Source organism: Calonectris borealis, chromosome Z (assembly GCF_964195595.1).
Source record: "Calonectris borealis chromosome Z, bCalBor7.hap1.2, whole genome shotgun sequence".
NCBI lineage: Eukaryota > Metazoa > Chordata > Aves > Procellariiformes > Procellariidae > Calonectris > Calonectris borealis.
Window position 1 is genome coordinate 45674628 of NC_134352.1, and position 22836 is coordinate 45697463.

The 22836-nt window shown below is 38.1% G+C and overlaps 1 protein-coding gene across 3 annotated transcripts in view; it reads left to right on the plus strand.

Moving 5' to 3' along the window:
* The first annotated feature begins 5297 nt into the window (after positions 1–5297).
* PRUNE2 (prune homolog 2 with BCH domain) overlaps positions 5298–22836 on the plus strand; it is a 117711-nt gene continuing 100172 nt past the window's right edge. For 2 of the 3 annotated variants that reach the window (XM_075136509.1, XM_075136511.1), the window contains exons 1-5: positions 5298–5396; positions 5864–6066; positions 7406–7569; positions 15461–15613; positions 18197–18291. In XM_075136509.1, the coding sequence (XP_074992610.1) occupies positions 6056–6066; positions 7406–7569; positions 15461–15613; positions 18197–18291 (423 nt within the window). In that variant the 5' untranslated portion in view covers positions 5298–5396; positions 5864–6055. Of the gene's footprint in view, positions 5397–5863; positions 6067–7405; positions 7570–15460; positions 15617–18196; positions 18292–22836 lie in introns of all 3 variants that reach the window. The other variant, XM_075136510.1, reaches the window with a different exon arrangement.

Sequence of the window (22836 nt, forward strand, 5' to 3'; positions counted from 1 at the left end):
CTTATTGCATCTAAGTCTCACAGAGTTTATGGCTCTAAAGCTTCATCTTCCTGATTGTGGGCTTCTCTGCTGGGGTCCTTGCTTGGAAAGACCTGGAAGAGGAAGCCTCACATCCATGTGCCTGCTTTTCTCCTAGCAGGCCGATTAGCAAGCAGTAGACTGTGCAAACTAGTTGTATCTGAGATGATGGAAGAGGAAGCGGTCTCAGATCTACAAGATCAACAATAAGCTTGGATGGCTCTGGGAGGGCATACTTCAGGGTTGCTTTTACGGAGAGTATACCTTCTGGAAGGTTATTATTAATGAGCAGTGGTAAGACACTAAAAAGCCATTCAGGGAGCTACACATGGGGAGAGGAAATGCTGGTGGAATCATGTATCTTGGACCTGCAAGAGGGGAAGGAGAAGAGAATAAAATTGTGGTTAGCGAATAGAAGAATGGAGATTAGGAAAGGTGAAAAAAAAGGTATCACTGATCTTTAAAACAGCATGTGAGGACTGTCAGTGGAAGGTCTACCTTGTGCCTTGATCTTCTAGAAAAAAACAAGTAAGAAATCAAGTCACAACAACAGGCAGTAGCTCATTCTGGTTTCTTGTTGGTTTCTGAACCATGAGCAGCCATAGAAGCGGAGGAGACACTTCCCCCAGCCTCAGAAGTGGTGGTACCAACTTAACAGAGGAAACATTCCACATAAGTCTGTCAGAGCTGAAGATGTCACCTGAGCTAGAGAATGCCATTTCTTTTATATGCTCTTTGAAAACCATTATCTGATGTGAGAACTGAGAGGGGTAGCGTACTTTTGTTCCAAACATACAAAAAAAGCAGCATGTCGCAGGGGACGCTTGTTGTGTGCAGTGTTCTCTTTATATTATTATGGATAAGTTCAGATTTAAACCCTGGAAGATGAAAACAAAGGTTGTTTTGAGGGTTCCATTGATCTTAAAATATCATTTTAATCATTATGAATATCGTTTTTTAACAATTTATTCAGTTATTCCTTTTAACATAACTTCAGATCTGTTGGTACCCTCCTTCTTGCTAGCTTTTGATTGCTTTGAAAGTTGTAGTAAGCTGTGGTTATAGGCTACGAGACCTGGTTGTTCCTGAAGGAGTATCTCATGATTTTTATCCATGGATGGTGTTTTCTTTTTGCCAGTAATGATTATCTGAGGAAGTGATGTCATGCTGAAAGTACCTGCTTCTACAACTTCTAAGATGCTGCAAATCAGATTGAAGGTGAAAAATGTTGCTTTCATAGTCCTATGGTAGAATTAGTAGATGGCACCCTTTTGTGCTAAGATGAATGCTTGCAGTAGCATTCAATTTTTTATCACTGCAGTTTGGCAGGGTTGATCTTTTACCCAATGCACAGATCTCAAATTGTCTGTCCAGCACATGAAAACACAGTATTTAACCTGCTTTCACTTGTATAACACTGTGGTCATTGCTAAGCCTTTGATAAAGTATCTGTGTTATTGGTACAAGAAGGTTTCCTGTGTTAAACTAGAACGGGGGAGATGCTACCTAGCTGTCTTGAGTAATCTATTAAAATATAAATACATTGTCTGTGATTCTGGCATCAGATAAATACCCAGTTCAAATAATAAAGATGCTTGGAGTAGAAAATACTGTCCATGCGAATAGGTTATGCACGTGTGATATTTATGTGTCGCTGAATTATTTCAGTGGTTATCGCTGGGGACTGGGAAGGTAAATAATGCAGTATTAATGTACTGAGCTGTGTCAGGGATACATGCGCTCCCCTGTAGATGTCCTTGGCTGGTCAGTTTTGCAGATGGCAGCTCTCGCACCATAACTTCTGATCTATGGTTTGGAGTTACATCCGTGTGGTTAGGGGAGTTGCTGCTTAGCTCAATGGTTCTAATCTTCCTGTTAACTTCTCCTCTAATGGGACAGCACATACTATGTGAATGCAAATACTAGGATGGGACTTCTAACTGTGGCTGGTGCAGATTGTCTGCAAGCATGATCTATTTCTATCTATATCAAATTTATGCTGTTTTCTAGAAACTTATCATAGAATCATAGAATATCTGGAATTGGAAGGGACCCATAAGGATCATCGAATTCAACTTGTCTTTGGGAGAACAGATTAGTTACGTGGATAAGAATATTTGTTCAGAAAGTGGAGGATTTCATTTAGGAAAATAATACCAAATATCTTCTTGGGGTTTTTTTAGTAAAATTAAGAGCCACATTTTAGGTTGTTTTTGTGATATTTTGCCCCTTCATGAGTTTCCAGAATTACAGGAAGAATTAACTGTCCAAATGTACTCTACAACTTTATTGATATAAATTTATTTTATTATTAATAATTAGTTTGGTAATACATGATTTGGTAGTGGAAGGTACCTCTTCAAAAATCATGCTTTCACACTTTTTTTAATGAAAAAGATTCTTCTTTTCTGTCTCGTCACTGTGTCTTACATCATCAGAATGTAAAACACAGACTGTCTTTGCTGTTTGTTCTGGCCAATTTTGGCCTTGAAATCTGTGAAATAGAAACTTGAATTAATTTTTAAGACAGCTTACGGGTTGTCTTTGTATTTTAACATTAGTAGAATAGCTGTCATATTTTGTTAGAAAAACCCCATCACAAAAACACTTTGCTAAAAGTCACAAATGAGAGATTAGGGAGTGAAATGGGGTAGTTGTGTGCAAATGAACAGATTCTTACTCAGGGAGAGGTAGAGTCATAAAAACTACCAATTGTAGTGGATGAAATAAAAATATATCCTCTCTGGAGTGACCAGAGAAAGGCAGCGTGCACAGAAATGCCCGAACACTTTCAGAAATTTGTTTTTCATTCCCTTTCCTTTGCAAAAGAGTTGGCAGTAGCTAGTAGGTTACCTTGACTGCATGTTTGTCTTAGGCAGAAATGTTCTGGAAGAAACCAGCAGTCATTTGGAGGGGTAGTATGTTAACAGCCTGACCAAGAAATACACCCTCTCACTGTTAGTCTGCTTACTGTCATATTAAAAACCCAGCTTAATAAGCTCCATTTCGGAGTTCTTGTTAAGCTCTCGAGAACAGTCCAAGGAGGTGGCCTGTCCTTCCACAGTCTGTTCTGGCTCATATGTGTTGATGAAATTCTGGTGCACTGGAGTTAAAAAATCAGTCCTCAGATGGCTAGTTGACCTGCTTGGATTACAAAGAGATGGTCCCCAGAGCTTTCTTGCTCCTCTGTGTTCTCTTTGTATTCTGCTCTTTATAGCCGTGCTTTTTTCATGTCTTCAGAAGTCAAGTGTAGCGTTCAGAAACTTTCAGCCTTGGAATTCTTCACTTTTTGTGTAATAATTCTGTCTCCATTCCTGAAGATGTGATAAAGAAGTGGAGCATGATGGCATATACAAATGAGTGAAAGATGTTGCGTTGTTTGTTTGTTTTTTTTTTTTAAAATGTGAATTCTTCATTTCCTTTTAAACAGCTGTTAAGACAAAGAGGGTTTTCCATCTTTGGTAGTTCTCTTCCCACATGATTTTCTACAGATTTTAGAACTGCAATATGCCTGTGTAACAAGGCTAGATCTGCTAACATGGACAGATTTTAGTCCGGAGAGAATGAATTCTAAAGACAACACAAAAAACTTCTTAATTTTTCAAAAGAAAACTCATGTACCTGATGACATGAATAGGTCTGACATTCATCACTGAAACTCAGATGACTGTTGGGGATCCTTGCTAGTTCTATATGGGATAGTGTTTTGTGGAATATGAGCAACAGGAAGCAAATTGTTTTATAGGTACAGAATATGTAGATATAGAACAGCATCAGATGGCTTGATATTTTTTATATTGTTGTTTGCACCCCCCTAGAGGTGGGTGACTTTGTAGATTTAATAATCAATTTATCAGTTCATTCAGTTTCCTTCTTTTTCAGGGTTGAGTCATTTGCTATGCAGTTACGATGAACTAAAGAAAAAGGCTTCTATACACTGAATAGTACTAAAAAAGGATGAGCTCATGAACTTTATTTTCATTCTTTAGGGTGGCAGATCAATCAGAAATGTATGCTGCAGAAGAACAATATGGCAAAAAATGTATTGAAAAGAGGAAAATGGAGACAGTTTATTGCTGGTGAAGGTCTCCAGCTTAAGTTAACATATCTGTTCCAGTCACTGTACTCTACAGAAAGCTGTCCGTCTTTCCCAATACACAGCGAATGGAGAATAGGTGTCCTGGTTTTATTACCCAAAGGTGTTTTGATGGCTGTGTTCCATATAAGGCAAAGAGAACTAAGTTTCTTCCTTATATCCAGACAGAGGTAAGATTAGACACAGAGAAAAAAGGTTAGTTGAAACAAATTGCACGTTTATAATTATTGAGGATAATATACTAATTATATACTTCTGTTGAGAGATTAAAATTTTATTTTATATCCAGAATCCTAATTCAAAATAACAAAAAGTACATCAGCCTGTATACGACAACAACAACAAAAGTGTCTAATTGCATATATTTGGTTCTTAAACATCTACCTTAGTGTCAGTCAGATATGTTTCTCAAATTAAGAAGCATAGCTCATTAAAAGAAAATAAACTGGAATGTTTCTGTGCAGCTAGCTTAACATTAATGATGTGCACAAGAGAAAAACATCACCTTACATTTTGTGTGTGCAATTATGAAGAAGGTAGACACTTCCCTGCAATATTTTGCTTTCACACAGTTGGTCTGTCTTTTCTTTTCCTCATGTTTGGAAGGCTCCTAATTTTATTAAATACAGAGCAGACTCGGTTCCCTTTGCAAGTGAGAATGACTGAAAGACCTCAGTGCTTCACCGGGCACGTTCAGCTTCTGAAGAGTCAGGGTGAAAGCCACTTTATCTAGTTACTGATTTCAGTGGAGCGAAGAGAAGAGGGAAAATTAAAATGACAACTTGCTATGTATAGTTTGCTGTGTGTATTTCCATGCTATTTGGCACTGCTTTTCTTATTAGATTTGTGAGGTGTTTTCAGAAGCTTTTTCCACATGTACATGAAGCTGCTTATCTGTTACTTTGCTGCTAGAGGGACTTCTGTCAGGTTAGATCTTGTTTGGGTTCTAAACCGGGGTCTCTGATGAAACCCAGATTTCTTGCCTTTCTTGGGAGCTATGAAGCCAAGGAGACATGTCTGATCCCACAGTAAGTGCATTCCTTCAGCCAATGGCGAAAAGTGTGACAACTGAGGACAACGCCTGATACTTAACTTGTCTTTTGAAGTGTCTGGGTGACTGGGCTTTGTTTTTGCTCATCATTGTCACTCATTGCAATTGTCTTCTAATGTCTTACAGAACAGGAGCAAACGCCTGGAGAAAGTCCATGTTGTTCTTGGGAATAAATCCTGTGATTTGGATTCGCTCATTTCTACTCTGGCCTATGCCTACTTTCTAGACAAGGTAATGGAAAAAATGGACCGAGTGGTCTTAACTCATTTGTTCCAGGTTGTTACAGACATCTTATTGTTAAGTCAATTAAAACATACTGTAAAAACATTATTCTGGACAATGAATTTGTTATAATCAGAGGTGAGGTTTTTAAATAGAAAAAATCTACATGTCTTTCCATACAAAAATTAGTGAGTGGGTATTAGGTGGCTTATTCAATAGCAGCAAAATATCACCCCTGTACATCATGCTTTCTCCTTTTTCCTTCCTAGTTTTCCCGGTGATTTCTGTAGGAGGCAAACAGAGACAGAAGAACAAGAAAAAAAAGCAAAAGATGTTTTTTAAAAAATGAAGTAAAAGGGGAAAAAACAAACAGAAAATTCAGACTGTTTCTAATTGCTCACTCTATTAAAACATCTTCCTAATAAAAAACAGGTCTTACTTCATGCAACTCTGACCAATGTACACCTACATTACAGGTCAGTCCTCCTGACGTTCTTTGCTTACCCGTGTTGAACATACCAAGAAGAGATTTTAGCTTCTTCACAGAGACAAGATTTATATTGGAGGAGCTGAATATCCCGGAGTCATTCCATATCTTCCGAGATGAAATCAATTTGCACCAGCTGAATGCTGAAGGGAAATTGTCTTTAACACTTGTAAACAGCAACATGCTGACAAGGTATTGCATTGTATGTACAACAAGATGGCTTATGCGGGTTTGAGCTGTTTTAAAAATTATGTTTTACATTTTTTTTGCATTAATATTGGTATTGCTATGTTAACACAGGCAAAAAAAAAAGGAATTTAAAATATATTTTGTCTCCCATTATGTCCAATAAATGTAACAAACTAAATAGTCATTTTTCCATCACTTTTACTGGAACTCCCTTTTTTAAGGATCTTGTATTTTCACAACTTAGATTAGATATTTTAATTTGGTTTAAATAGTCTGGAAGTTTCCTGTGAGCAGTAAATAAAAGATCAGATTTTTCTCCTGCTTCTTTGTTAGCTTTCACTATAAAGGCATGAAGACTCTCACATTGATTGGGAGATGGCCAGCACGCTTGCGTATGTGCTGTTAGGATGGCTGCTAGATTATTGCAGTCCTTACAAACAACAGCATTTTTCTCAAAATGTTCTCAGTGCCAGAGGCTCAGAGTTGCTCTGTGGAAGACCGTAGCCCACATACCCATCCTTAAGAGGGAATATTTACAAGCCCATAGTGAATCTTTTACAGGGAGCCTCTTTACAGTGGTCTGCCTGTCTTGCCCAGAGTGAAGGATGCTGTTTACTTCCAACGCTCTTTAGAACTTCATTTAAGATAAGAAACATCCTGTTGTGCTATGGCCCCATCTACTCTGAGGGGTTTGTAGATTAGAGTAAAAGTAGGGAAAATCTGGAATGAGAAATACGCGTAAATCTCATAGCTATTGATTCTTTAACTGCAGTCAGCTCAGTACATGATTCACTTTTTGAAAGTAAAAATTATCCATAAGATTCGCTTTTTGTTTATTATTGTCCCTTCCTGTGTTTCTTCCTTCTAAAGAATTATAATCAGCATTTTATATCATTAAATATAGTTTGGCTTTGTTATTGCTATTTTAAGCAGAAACTTAAAGTGTCTAAATGCAAAAAAAAAAAATCTTTTGTAAGATCTTTCAAAATATTCAATGGGCAAAATCCCAAATCTCCCTTATATGAAGAGTGATGTTTTCAGTGCATGTAGAAATATTTTTTTCAAATTATTAATTTTTAACAATTTTGATAATGGAAATGTAAACATTTAAGTCTTAGTACTTAGTGATGTGTCAAGCAATAAAACCACTGTCAACACTTTATTAAAAAAATTACAGTTTTAGGACTTCATTGTGACATTCTTTGGCTTTGTAACAGACTTCAAGTAGCAATAACAATAGTGTTATAGTCCAGAGTTAAAAAAAAAATTTTTGCACTGTTTTACTGGGTTGTCTAAGCAGCTAGAAAGAAAAATATATATAATTTTTGAATTTGCTTGATAGTGAGGATAAAAGTTTGGAATCGGCTGTTGTCAAAGTCATCAATCCAGATGAGCAATGTGACGGCAGCCTGGAGTTACAAGCATCTTCTTCCTCTTTAGTAGTAAAAGAGATTCTTCAAGAGGCACCAGAGTTAATCACTCAGCAACTGGCTTATCTCCTCAGAGGTGAGAGATTACTCTTTATATTAAATACTGAAAGGTTTAATGGAGTGTTTCTGAATCTGCTCATGCAGAAAGAGTGTGATCCATTCTTTGGTTAACAATCCCTTTAAAGACCACGGGAAGCTTCATAAAAGAAGCAGGGAGTAAAGAGTTTGTTAAAGAGTAACATTATATTGAATATTAAAAATGTGCATTTAAAAATAGGCATGAGAGGTCTTTGCTGTATCACTAGACAAGAATATTAAATGGAGCTGTCGACACACCAGCTGGGTAGCTGGAAAAGCTGTGCAGTTTGTCGATTCCAGGGGCTGTGCAGTGCCGCCAGTTCGGCTCTGCCTGCCTGTGGACAACAATATGGATTGGAATCTAATATTTACACGTTAAAGCTTCTCCCGATGGCGGTACCTTTTTATAGAGTGATGCTTTAACGGCACGATGCGAAACTTTTACTGTTCAAAAATGCTGTAACCAAATCTTCATTGCGCTCTCCTTTTCTTTTGTATCGTATGCCCAGTAGAGTACGAAGGATGGGGCTTCAACTCTCCGAAGTATTTTCATTTCTGTCTTCATAGTTCATCGTTCGTATTAGTTTCCTCAGTTTATTTGCTGCAGCAGAACTGGAAATAAAACTGGGGCTGAAGAGAACTGATTGCTGCTTTTAAGTTATTTACTGAATTTTAGTAGTGTTTAATAAATTTTAAAGGTTTTAGGTTTTAATTGATGTGCAAGTGTTAAATGCCCTTTTAAGAAATTAATGCATGTTCAATGAGGATTATGAAAACTTGCCTACACTTAGATTTCAGAAGCTACTGGAGTCTTGGCTTGTCATTGTACTTATCACTGTGATAACTAATGTGATAAACATGTTATGAGAAATTACAAAAGGTCATTTTTATTTTTTTTTATGTTTCCATAGAAGAAGCTTTAACAGCAACACAGCATTCAGCCTGCTCTTTTAGTATCTTTCCATGCTAATACGCTCTAGTAAACCTGCCATGAAATATTCTTGTAAGCTCCAAATTTCTGTTGAGTAGCTATCCAGGAATCTAGGCAAATGAACAAGCATAATAATTGATTTTGGAGGCAGAACGAAAAAAGGCTTTTGGGGATCTCTCAGGATACCTGTTTGGTGGTGGAGAGAGTCGGGAGGCAGTGCACTAAATAATGAACAAGAACATGTTCAAGTGCTATCCATGGTTGTAAGTGTCTGCATGTTTTGGCTCTCTAGTCTGTATCCAAATTAAAAGAAAGTGCTTTTACTAGAGAAATATTGGAAGTGTTTGCATTAGAGATAACACTTCCAGTTTTGAGGGAGATAGTAGCTAAAATTTTTTTAAGGGTGAGTAACTTCATTTTAATTCTTGTGTTTGATAGCGCCTGTTTGAGGAACTTAGTGGATATAGGAGTCCCCGCATACCTTCTCTTGCATGGTATGAGAAGTGATTGACAAAGCCTAAACAACAAAACACAGCTGCACTTGTGACTTGATACTTTTTTGTTTCTTCCAGTTTGTACTTATAGAAGGCTAATACCATGAGTTCCTCTTGTGGATCTCTAAAATAGAAAAGGTTTTCGGTACTTAAGAACCTTCCGTTGGAAATTCAGAAAAGTCAGTGAATGCCATTACTGTTTTTGATAAGATAAAAAAAAAAATTCCTAGATATAAATATATGTAGATGGCAGATCAAACTACAAGCAGTCTGAAAATAAAAAATGAAATACAACCTACCCAAGTTTCGCTTTTGTGTTTCTCTGTATATATTGTGGCCTTTTGTCAAAGTCCTTGCCCATGAAGTATAGCTTTTAAAATTCATCTCACTTGTGAGCAGAGGAAATAAAGGGACCACACACCATGTTGTGGAAGGAGGGGTGGCTGCTTCATTGAATGCGTGTGTAGAGGCTTGCGGGGCGGCCCCCCTCTCTGGTGGCACTGCATGGGCGTAGAGCCAATGAAAAGGTCCTACTGGGTTTTTCCCACTTTGTTATGTTACTTCCAATGTAAATCTATGTATTGTTAGTGCGTATAAATTTTGGGGGAAGTTCAGAACAGAAGGCCAAAGTGGAAGTCAAAGTGCTAAGAATCAGGATTTTATTTTCATAAAACAGCTGAGAGATCCTAACATCTGAGCCTCTGAGCTGGGAACTCATCTTTCATTTTCTGGCTTTCCGGTGAGTATTTTGCTAGAAGACTTGTAAGATAATAGAAAATTATCGCATAGTGGCTGTGACAGCTTCCTTTGTTGCCTCTTTTTCAAACTTCTTTTTTCTCACAGTTTGTTAGCAATTTTTTTTTATTTTAATAACAAAGGCAGATGTTTATAACCTGCCATATTTCAACTTCGAACAAACTTCACCTTCTCTTCTGTGGTTAAAAAAAAAAAAGTCGAGAGAAAGGACTTTTCCGGTGAAACTGAGCACTATTGATTTAGGCAGTTTAATATTTAAGGACTTTTTTTCAGCTGAATGCTTTCCTGGTATCTTTGTCTCCCCGTCAGACAAGCTATAAGTTAATTCTACCCTTGGGCTTTGAATAGAGCCTGCTTGGAGAGTCAGAGCGTTGTACAGCCATATTTGCCTTAAGTTAGAGCTTGTGCTGAGCCTGGATTTGTGCCAGAAGCAAACAATTATAGAACCTGCCAGAGTCTTGGGCCTGTATTATTTTATTTCCCCAGAGATGTTTACAAGGGGACTGTTGCCAAACTCAAGATCCATTAAACTGCTGAATCATTACATTTTCTGTTGCAGCCAGCTGGCAAGGATGTGATTCCAAGCACTCACTGTCAGGTACCTTGGGTCAATGCACTCTCAAAAATGCCTCCTTATGTTTATTTGTATAAGGCCTTGAAGGATGACACAAGGTGCAGGCTGCAACATGTAAATAGAGACAGATTTACAGCAAGAGCATCAACAATTTTTTTTTAATATGAATCTGCTTTTGCTAGTTATGAGCTGCACAGCTGAGGTCTTTTCGTGCCTTGTTGGGGCAGTCTGACTTTCAGTAGAGAAGATTAGTTTGTTATTCTAGCCACCCAGACAAATGTTAAGAAATGCCCTTTTAAGGACTTTGGGAATGATGCCGATTTTTTATTTTGTTCTGTCTTGTACATCGATCGGATGATTCACATGTTCCCTAATTGGTGCATCCTTCATATATATGCCAGAAAGAAAGCAGCATTTTGAACTGCAACAAATGCTGCACTTATTTGGACTGATACTTTTGTTTTTATGTATGGAAACAGTTTTCTTCCTTTCCCCCCCTCCTCCCCCCCCAATTACATTTTATTCCAGCTTTGTGGCTTTCCTGTTAATTACAATAAAGACTGCTTGCTTGGATCCATTTTACAGTTTTGGTTTGTGGGTTTTTTTGAGGGTGGGTTGTGTTGAAGTATACTTTCCATGAGGGACTGTTGTTTTTCCTCTTTTCCCTGTCCTTTTCCCCTTTTCCAGGTCATGGAACAAAACCTCGACAGGAGAAATGCCTATATTTTCATTGTACTGTTTCTCTCAGCCATAAACTTATAATTCAGGAGATGCTTGTGCTGTTCTTAATGTTTTCCCAAAACGACTTCTGCCTTCATTAGATCATGTTTAATATTAATGCACAGCAATTGCTCTTGGCAAAACTAGTGCTCCACTTCCAAACTGCTTTGCAAAAAAGAATAAAATGCACATTTTTTTTAAGAGTCCTAGCCTATTTTCTAGTGACCTCTCCTTCAGAAAAAAATATCTGTAATGTAGTGTGATGTACACAAGAAATAATATTGAATCTTGTATTACCTATTATATATTTCTTTTTACTGTGCTTGTCAGCAGACAGAGCAGCCTCCATTATGCTTTCGGAAACCCTGGGGGAGTTGCACCAGCACTCAGTAAAATCTGCAGGAGATTTCTGAGCCCATGTATCTCTTTTACAGCAGGTACTTAGAAGAGAGCACATGACTAAATGGACTACTGACCTTTGGCCAAGCAAAATTTCCTTGAGTGAACTGTTTTTCTAAACTACCTGGAATCTTAACCCTCACAGGGATGCTGAGGATGCCGGGGAGAGAAGACGTGTGCCGTTCTTTCCTGCTGATGAGCATAGTATTGAAGAAATAAATGTTGATCTTAGGGCTTGCTGACACCCTATTAATTTGAGAAGAATCCTTTTCTTGCTTTCATCCTAGTAGAAAAGTTAGCAATTGCAAGCACTACAGTATTGCTGTGGCAAGTGGGGAAAATAGCCCTTTAAGAACCTTTCTAAGATGTCTGCCTATGATGAGGCATTTTTTCAGGCTGACTGCATTTCATTCTTGTATTGAGTGAATACCCAAAATTAAGTGAAATCCCAAAATTTCTAAGTTTGCTTTGCTCTTTGAAGATGTCACCCCTGATCAAAACACGCGAAGGGGTTGATCCTGAGTTTGAGATGAACTGAGCAGTGAAAGGCAAAGGCTTCCTGTTAGATGCTGCAGTATAATGCATGTCTAAACAGATTCTGATTTTACAACTTTACAGTAATGTCTGTGTCCTGCCAAAGGTGAGATCAAATCCAAGATGGCCTTACCGTTGAAGAAACCGAGAATTTGTCACACATGGGAAAGCAAGAGACAAATGCACACTGGTACCTGTGGAAATGCACGGTAGTCCGCCATTGTATGTCCTAGGCAATCTTTCCATCCCTTTTGATTGGGGAATGGATAAATAATGTAGAAGTTTCCTTTCACCAATCCATGTGTTCAGGAGAATTAAGCTACTTGTATCGGCATGAGCAACGCTGCTGCAACACTATAGTCTTGCTGCTGCAACACATAGCTTTGGTGTGAAAGAAATCCATGTATTATTTTAGCAAACAGATACTTATGATGATTTTTGGTGCTGCATAGCTGCAGTGGTTCATGCACTTTTAAAATCACAGCCAGATACTGACCTGGCTGCTAGAGCCTGTCTTGGCGTAACCACAACTTTCTGCTGCCATTTCTCTTAATTCCTGCAGCTGGAGAAATATGAGACTCTTCCTCTTCTTTGTTCAACTCCTTTCCTGACTTGCCTCCCAATACACTTTTGCTTGGCTCTAGAAGGGCTAGGCTACATCGCCCTGGAGCTAGTCTGTTAAATTTAGTGGTCCAGCCCTGAACTGCCTGTGCCGGATGGGAACATTACCTGCTTGAAATGCTGACATAGAAAAAAGGTTAATCAAATAATCTATTTCATTTTATTGTAGTAGTTTGGGAATTGTTTCTGTGAGAAACAGGAAAAAATACGTTTCCTTAAATTCTGAGACTCAGAAACTATCTTCATTTGGCTGTTTCTGTGTGGTTGAACTTCTACTATGTTTTAGGAAGGACATAGTTCTGCAGTTGTCTTCTAGCTTAGTTGAAGTCCAGCATTGACTGGATAAAAACTGTGGTGTAGTTATTGCTCAATTCACAATCAATCCTGTAATTAGGCTGGAATGATTTGTCGTATATAGAGCTAAAATGAATTGGAAGTTGCTGACCTGACACGGAACCCACTCGGTAGTAGTTTTTTCTGTAGGCAGACAACGAAGCTCACGTCATGTTGACTTCAGAACTGATGAGCTTGTTTGGATATACAACTCACACCTCTCGTTTTACTGCATTTTCCAGTATGTTTGTGTTAAGATTTTCTCTTCTTGGTCTTCCCCAAATACTCTCCCTGCCAAAGCACAAACAGCTGTGGTAGAAGTTTGACACATTGTGTGTCTGAGGACCTATGCAGATAGGCAGGCTTCCTAGCTCATCCTAGTGCTGCTGGGAGGCTGTACGGGATATGCTACAGCCTCCCTCCAGTAGGTAATTGTATGATGAATTTGAGCATGCACTGTAGATCCAATGTTTTCTGCTGGAGTCTCCATTTCCTTTGTGTGTGCATGAGCAATTTCCCTGTCTGCTCCTGAAGGAAGGAAAAAAGGATGCTGAAAAAGCAGACAATTGCTATTGCTAAAATAATTCATGCAACCTGGTCCCTGAGCTGCCGTTTATCCAGGTGCAGCTCTGTGCTGACTGGAAGTGTGCTCTGGGCTGTCTAACTCATTCTGGTCACCCCTCTTCCCAAGGTATGGACAACAATATGTGGCACAGGCACTGTTATCTGGTTAGAGGTGGGAACAACGAAGGGATATTGTGAGATGAATTATCCTGGAGGCTGCTGATTGAGAAACTTGCTTCATATAAAAGGGACTGAAAAATAGGCTTTGCTAATATATATAGATACCTTGTGTGCTTCGTATATCAGTTATTTACCTGTAGACATCTGAAATCTGCTTGCTGTGGAGCCATGTTCTGTGTGCCTAAATTTACAAATGTCAATCTGGGTGAGCATACGTGATTTTTATGCAGTCTGTAGTTCTTTAATATTTTTAATACTATCAAATAGGGCAGGAGCATTGTCTTAAAGTGGTGGTAAGACTGACAAAGAAAGGGATGCTGAGAATTAAAAGATTATTGGCAGTTACAATATCTGTTACAGAAACACAGAATGGAATTCCATGTATGTGAATTTCCAGAAATTAATATCTGATGGGGAACAGCTTTTGGCTTGTTAAGCATTACTTATTATTTAATCCACACAGGATTTGTCTAATAAGGAGGTGTGTACTTAACATGGCAAAATTGTTTTGTGTTGCAAGTGCTTTATGGTTTTTGAAGAAATGCTTTTCGTTATTTTATGTGATGACAGTGTAGGAGAAAAATGGATACGTACCTGATGTTTGGGTCCTAGTCAGTCTAGTGAGATTGAGGATGGCTGTGTCCAAATTTTTCTTTTTCTCTCTTAGCTCTGTGCTAAAGCCTAAACGTTTTGGCTTACAATAACTATCTTATACTATTTTGTACTGATTTGCTCATTGACCTAGCATGATGCAATGCAATCATACACTTTTTGAAATCCCTCTGCACAGTACAGTAATAAATAATTTCAGTGCTGAGGTATAAGATTTTATTATCCTTAATTTAGTGTGAATAATTGGAAGTGAAGGCTATCTTTGGGTATATTAATAAATGAGATCCCAGTCTCCAGGGAATGAAAGCATGACTTTAAACCTTGAATCATGAGGAATGTCTCACATCCAGCATGGAATATATGCACTACGTAGTTGTCTGAAAAGACATCAAACTCACCTCTGTATTGTAAAAGCATACCAATTATGGTGAAGTTTTTTATTGGATTGTGTTTCTCTTAAATTTTAAAATTGAATGCATCATTTTGTTTGGCTGAATGTGCTATGCTTTTTTGGTATGTTCATTGACGAGGAATTAGCCGGAGTCAGTTATACCAAAATGACCAATGACTTTTAAGATCATCTAGTCCAACCCCCTGCCACTTGCAGGGACATCTTTCACTAGATCAGGTTGCTTGAAGCCCCATCCAGCCTGACTTTGAGCACTTCCAGGGATGGGGACCCACAACTTCTCTGGGCAACCTGCTCCAGTGCCTCACCACTCTCATCACAAAGAATTTCTTCCTTATGTCCGTTGTAGCAGTTCATTGACACGTCTGTAGAAGGAAGGTTGGCAATGTGGATTGACTGTTTCCAAGCGTACCAAGACTTGGTCTAATGCTTAGAGAGAGGAACAAGCCCTGGTGTCCCACTGCTTGCTAGTGGCCATGCTGCAGAGCTGTGTTAGACGTACAGAAGCGTGCTGCACACCGTGGCAGCGCTGGGACCAGCCAGTTAGCTGTAGCATGGGCCCTGACAAGCCACTCAGGTCAGATTTCAGAAACTGCTTTCCTGTTAGGAGGATATTTTTGTGTGAAAAGCATTAATTCAGTGAACTCGTCAGTGGAAACAAGAAGGAAAGGGCTTGGATGGCGATACAGTAAACATTCTTGTTTCTGTAGTACCTCTTTGCTGTTTACAGGGGGCATTGATTTTTGTCTCTCAATGTTTCAGGAAGCATTCTCTTCAACTGCATGTCTTTGGAGGCTGACAGAATTACAGAGCAGCAGGAGAAAGTACTGTCAATCTTGGAGGAAAAGTTTCCAGACCTTCCCCCACGAGAGGAAATTATCTCGGTTCTCCAGGAGACTCAGTTTAACCCACAAGGTAGTGCAACTTGCTTCTATTTTTCAGACCTTTTACAAATTTAGTTATGTAACTGTATCAGAATATATCGGCTCGTTGTATGTGGTGAAAATAGTTGCAGCATGCTGTCTTCATTGAGAGTTACATGTGTTATATTTAATTTTAAATTAAGTGGCTTACATTCTGAATCATGGAATTGTGATTTTTGTTGAGGAACTACTGAACTCCTAAATAATCTCGTATTGCTTTAACAGATAAAGTAAACATCAATTTATTTCATTTATTGCTTTTACAAGTGTACACTAGTCAAGAATTTGCGTTGATGAAGTATAGGGGCATAATCAATGTGTCAGCCCACGTGCAGAAATTGTGCTGCCATTGCCTACATGGTGTGGGAGTGGATTTTATCTTCCGAACCTTCCCAGATTTATGGAGGGCTGTGTACAGGTGAAGTGAATTTGACTTCAGACCAAGATTAAGGAAGCAGTGGGAAAATTGCAATTCTTTCCTTTCCTTCTGCTAGAACTAGCTCAACACACTTGTCATTTTTTTCAGTGATCAAAAGTGGGAATGTCTGAACGCAAAATTTGGTAGCAGGCTTTTGAAGGGAGGTTCTAAAAGCCTGAAGAAAATTGTTGCAATAACTCTCACATTTTTTACTCTCTGTTAAATGGCATTTGCTACCAAGTTGTTACAAAAGAGTGAGTATTGAATTACTGAGATATTTCTTTGTTAGATATATCAGGTATGCACAGAGTCCATGCAGACTCATCGTCTTTTTTAACCGTTCTCTATCCGCCCATCTGCAGAATCCTCCCATCTGAATTCAGACTGTCAGCCTGAGACGGCTGCCCTAGCTGCTAGTTAAGGACAGAATTTGAGGTGCTGCCTCCTTTGCTCTTTCTTTCAGTGAGGTCACAAGCTAAATTAGTTCAGGGCTGTAAATCTTCACATAGTTCCCTGAAGTTCCTCCAGACATTAGTCAAGGAGTCATAGTTCAGAAATGAACTGAATGCAGCCTGGATTGGAGAGACCCAGGTGGCTTTTGTGGAGCTCAGTTCTTCGTTCTGCCAGGTGCCTGGGAAGATGGTTTAGTAACGTTTGTCATGTACTTGGCCCATGAAGTTTACTCTAATACCAAACGCAAAACTTGGACAAGTAGATATAACGGATTCAGTCTGCATGGCATTGGTTGCCGATCATTTTTATATGCCACATGAGGAGAGTAATGTCATACACACCCTTTTTTTGTCTCGTAGCCGCTCTTTGCTGTGTATTACGAGGTACATATTTAGCACTGCATATATTCATGTGGCGTTTGTATTAGTAAGGTGCTGTTGAGTTTCTGAAGTCCTTTGAAGACTCTAACCTCTGCTGAATATTTTATCTTATGTACCTGTTATTTCAGGCAGTATTAGGGCAATTCAGCAAAGAAGTTCTCAGTTTCATGCAGAAATAATGATTTATTGGCCCGAATTCATGAATTTGTTGTTTGAGGCACAGTGGGCTGTAGCCCACCAGAAAGTCTACAGGCTACTTGTAAATATTTTTAAAAGAGCAGACACATAAATATAATAAATATGTGAACATTAGCCAGTTCATCTTGTCATTGGATTGAATGCAGTAGCTGGACTCTATATGGGAACAGTAATGAGAGCATTCATTTCTTTGGCTTAAGTTGGTATTTGGCTGCCTCTTAAAAATCAGTCATGCGAACACATTTTGGATGTTATGCTGCTAAGCTTTAAAAGTCTGTGGACATTTTAGTTGCCACCCTGCACTGAAGTAAGTGGCTCGCAGCTTTCTTTATATAGACGTTTGGCTATTATATCTGTATTTTTGATTGTGTGATATGACCATGTTCCTATACATGATACATATTTATTTAGAGAATCTTCTCAGCATTTTAGACAGACATGTCCCATTAAAGAAACTTAGTCATGGATTTTCAATACATTGTACCTAAACATATCAACATGTTTGGTTGCAGTCTGAAGCAATTCCAATTTTACATTGTTGTTTCTGATGATAATATGTACTTTTGCTTCTGTGGTACATAAACATCTAGTTGGTTCATTCACCATTTGATGTACATAAGAAAAACCCATTGTGTTGGTATCAATTTGTGAGGAAGGTCAGAAAGGTTGAATGACTTTTTACAGAATATCTTAAATGCTTTGCTTCTGAATATTTTATAAATACCATAGTATTCCACATGTGCTTTTCAATATATTACTCATTCCAAAAGTGTTTCATATTAGTGATTTCATATTAGACCATAGGAATGCTCTCTCTCTACATTTATCGTCATCTGGAATTCAGTTTGCTTAAAAAATTTGAGTGTTCACACAACTTCATTGCAGGAGACTTAATTCTTCATTGTTTGCTTCCCCCCATCCCTTTAAATCTCTTCCTTGCTTAAAAAATCCCTCTCGAAACATTAAGCATTGAAATATTAAATGTTGGTTTTCATTTTTTCATAGGATGTCCTAAAATACAGAAGGCTCAGCGTTAAGGTCTAAGCTGTGTTTTTAATTTATGTTGCTGTATCTGGTCAGCTGTAGATACTTGTATGTATTGAAATTCCTTTCTGTTCTCAAACAGGTGTAAGTATTGAGGAGGTTATGCTGAAGGATATCAAGGAGATTTCAGATGGAGAAATCAAAGTAGCAATTAGCACTGTGTACATGACACTGGAGGTAAGGAAACCTAAACAACGTAGTTGGTAAACAGCCCTATTGCATAGGAGACGGTTCTTTAACAAAAATTTTGAGCCTGTTATTTTCTCAAGATTATATATGAGCAGAATTTTCAGTGATTTAATTAACTTTGAGGGAAGCAGTAGCTGTTTGTAGTCTGACTTACATTGTTATGCATCTGATTATTCCTTCCTGTTAGCCTGTACCATGGTGTGTTAAAACAATGGCATCAGCAAATCGCAGCCTTTGGGTGAATTGAAGGTGTGAGCTTTTCTGTCTATCTACTTCAGTAGGTAGTTACTAACTAGGACTTTGTCCTGCCTTTCACTTACAGTATGGCATACAACTTATAAAGCCACTCCAACTCTCTCGCAGCTTTTTTAGAGGAGGGCCTATTCTTTTATGCTTTCTATAAACCTACCTTGAAACTGTGTAATGAAGTGTGTCCATCGCCACATTGCCTAAAAGAAAATATTGGTAGAAACAAAAGGACCTCAATAGGGCAGAAGTTCCTAGAATTTTGATCTTTTGGATCAAAACTGTAGGTTTGTCTTTATGAGTATCCCTGAGACAGCCTGAAAGTGGCTGCTTGGATTTTCTTTTTTGACTAGTCCCAAACATTCTGTAATTGCTTAGGGAAAACTCTTGCGTAGTATGTTCTGTACCCTTATTTCAAATGATTTGTGTTATGCATGTCAATAGCTATTCACCTTGACCTGAAGTAGATATAAATGTTACTGGCTATTATGTAAAAATATTAATTAAAAAATATTAATATTTAGATCACTGAACAAGTATGACATGGCAGTATTACTTCTGATGGAAGTTTGCATACTGATTAAAAATAAAAATAATTAGATTGAAGAAAATCTCAACAACAAAGAGACACTTTTACATAGTATATATTTGCAATTTACCATCTCACCATTTGCCTGAAGGTCACCCATACAAAAGTATTTGACATGCTGTTGTGGTTTGACCCGGCAGGCAGCTAAACACCACACAGCTGTTCGCTTACTCCACTTCCACAGTGGGATGGGGGAAAGGTTTAAAAAAAAAAAAGGTAAAACTCATGGACTGAGATGAAGACAACTTAACAGGACAGAAAAGAAAAGGAAAATAATGATAAAAGAATATACAAAACAAGTGATGCACCATGCAATTGCTCACCACCTGCTGACCAATGCCCAGCCAGTTCCTGAGCAGCGGACCCCCGGCCAGCTTTTCCCCTAGTTTATATGCTGAGCCTGACGTCATATGGTATGGAATGTCCCTTTGGTCAGTTGGGGTCAGCTGTCCCAACTGTGTCCCCTCCCAACGTCTTGTGCACCCCCAGCCTGCTCGCTGGTGGGGTGGGGTGAGAAGCAGAAAAGGCCTTGACTCTGGGTAGCTCAGCAGTAACTAAAACATCAGTGTGTTATCAACATTATTCTCATCCTAAATCCGAAACACAGCACTATACCAGCTACTAGAAAGAAAATTAACTTTATCCCAGCCGAAACCAGGACACATGCAAAAGAAGTTGTCATCTTCTACTTTTGCATTTTACTTGAATCAAAACTTTATTTTACTTCAAATGGCACTAAAAAAAAAATGACTTGAATAGTTCTTCCCTGTGTACATCCTATGAGACTTCTTACAACATGTCTTTTGTGATGCATTTTACAAAAAATAAGGTGCTTCTGTGGTTGAAGAAGTTTGTGGTGCAATCCAGCTAATAATTATCCACAGATTTCTGCTTGTGTACTAAAATATACAAAGCAAATTGGGTAGCAAAGCTTCAAGAAATGAAGCAGAATCTGTTAGTTTCTTGGTTAGTTTCTCAGTGTCAAGCAATCTTTACCAGCCACCAAACCTGCACTGCTTCGTGAACCATAATTTTGCTCCTGAAAATTATGCCAAGGTCGGGAGAAAAGGCGATGGGGAAAGAGTATTTTAAGATAAATCCCCAAAAAAGGAAATGGGATTTTAAAAAATTCTTAATAAAATGTTCCTCTTCTTTTCATTTAAATCCTTCTCTTTTATTCTGTCAGTTTCAGTGAGTGGTGGACACACAGGGCTAGTAATTAGGAGCTAGCTTTAGCATTACATTTTCTTTTTATTTATTTTCCTTTTAATCTTGTTTAATAGACTGTGTAGAATGCAGGCCTTGCACTCCACAGATCTAAGCTCCAGCTAAATGTGGCTGAGCTCATCTTTACTACTCTACATATTCAAATTAATCATAACCTAAAACTTGTCTTCCTTTTGGCCGCAACTCACAAATTGAATTTGGCAAGAGTAGGTTTTCGTAGTCCTAAAAGCAGGCAAATTTTCAAAATTTTTTCAGTGATTGTGTAACATTTGATGCTGACATACTTTGTTAAAGGAATGTCAAGATCTGGTGGTCAAGCAATAAATGTTTCATAATTGTTTTTCTTCGGACATACCTAGTAGCCATCATGGAAGAAAAAGGAGATTCAGTTGCCTGTAAAAAGAACAAACTGATTAGTGTTTTACTGGTTTTTAATCCCAATCTGTTAAGTAATTTTATTACTAGCACTTTTGATGGTGTTTTTCTGGAAGTTACAGGTATCTCTTTCCATTTTTTGCTCTCTGTTGTTCTGCTGTGAATAGTTTCCTTCAGAAAGAGCTAATTTTTCAGGGGTGTAACTAGTTACAATGTTTACAAAGTCACACTTTTCACAGTTGGGGTGGAGATCAGTTTTGCATTTCCTGCATTTTTGCCCTTTGTTCAAACATTTTCTGAACTCCCTGATTTACAGTGCTTGACCAGCACAAGACCATTTTTACTTACTCTTATTAGAGCCAGGGATGATACGGTCTGTGTGATGGTAAGGGAGATAGCTTGTAAAAACATTCTGCACTAGTTACTTCACCCAGTATCAGAAACATAACACATATAAGGGAATTACAGACAAAACTGTCCTGACCTGTCTGTCTATTCAGTTTAGAATTCTGTTACACAAACTTTAATGACTTCAGGATTTTCTCAGCAGTAATAATGCTGAGTAATAATTTGTTATTCATCTTCAGACATTACCTGATAAAACATTAAGGGAACATGAAGAGCAGGCTTGGCTTTGCTGCAGGTGTTGAATCTCTAATGTGTTTGCTTCTTCAGAAATCTCACAAGGTCAAGATTTTTTTTTTTAAATCAACAGGTATGTAAAAGTATCTTTCATTAAAGTGCTTTCTATAGGCTTGATTATTTGCCTTGGGTCAATGGTTTACCTTGTAGGCGATACTGCTAAGAACAAAGATGATGATTATACGATTATAGTTGTGTAGAGTAAGCTGTTCACAACCATGCATTCCCTGCTGCGTGTATCATGAAGAGTGAAAGTGTTGCAGCTCAACACTCAAGTTCTGATTTCAGTCAGAGTTTCACAATAGTAAAGACAGAGATTAGGAAGTCTGATATTCTAACAAATGTCACAACTCAGTAGCACATGATTCTAAGTCATGTGATTCTAAGCCCTCCTTATTTCTGTTTTTATGGCAAGTTTTACAGATCTTTACTGCAAGCAGATTCTGAAATAATTCTCTGTTCTTGAGAGGGTGGATGCTCCTTTTAGCAAAGTCTTGATCTGGAGCTAAGTTCCTTTCCCTTCTCTACTGCTAATTTCCTATGTTAAATAAATAAATAGTTTCCTCAGTTTCCCCTCTGTAAATGAGGATATTAATCTTTTATTTCATAAATGTGCCATGAATTTAAATTAATTGAAGCTTGTGTTAGATATGTTACTATAAACCCTATTTTATTAGTATTGATACAGATTTCCTAGTATCTGTGGGAACGTTTTCTAAGTTCTGTACTTTATAAGGAATGGAATGATGGTAACTAATAAGTCATCAGTTGTAAGTTAATACTATTGCATAGCAGTACTCAGACATGTATGACACATGCAGGTACATTCCAGTTTCTCATAAAGACAGACATGAATGCAAAAATAGTAGCGCAGTGGATCTCAGTGCTTTATTTGTATGTACCTACTGATAATCAATCAACAGTGTGTGATTTACATCCCGTGTCTGCTGGCTTTCTTGTTGTCAACTGACTGAGTTTTAAGTGTCTTGATAAAAGCGAATCTTTCAGGTATTAAAGGAATAGACAGTGTTGTCATTAGTGATAAAAGCAGGGAAGGCATTTTGAGTGCCGGTGTTTAGGTTTCTGAAAGAGTCTATATGCGGCTTTGAGATAACTGCCTTTGGATCTGGGCTTCCTGGATTTAGGTGGCATTAAAGCTGTAAGTTGAAATCAGACCTGTGTCTCTAATGACTGGCTGCCAGAGCGTATGCTACTTGGATTTCACATGCAGAGCAGCATTTTTTCAAGAGAGTGACAAACGAAAAGTGACAGTGCCCACATCACAGTTATTTTTGTTGCCTTTGCCGGAAAGTTTCCCCAAGTCATAATAATGATTACTCATAGGATATTGTAGCAAAGTGGAGTGCATGCGTTACAGTTAATTTCTGTTACATTATGTTATACCCTGAGAGTATATTTTGCTTGTTCTCTGCTGGAATTCTCTTGGAAATGAG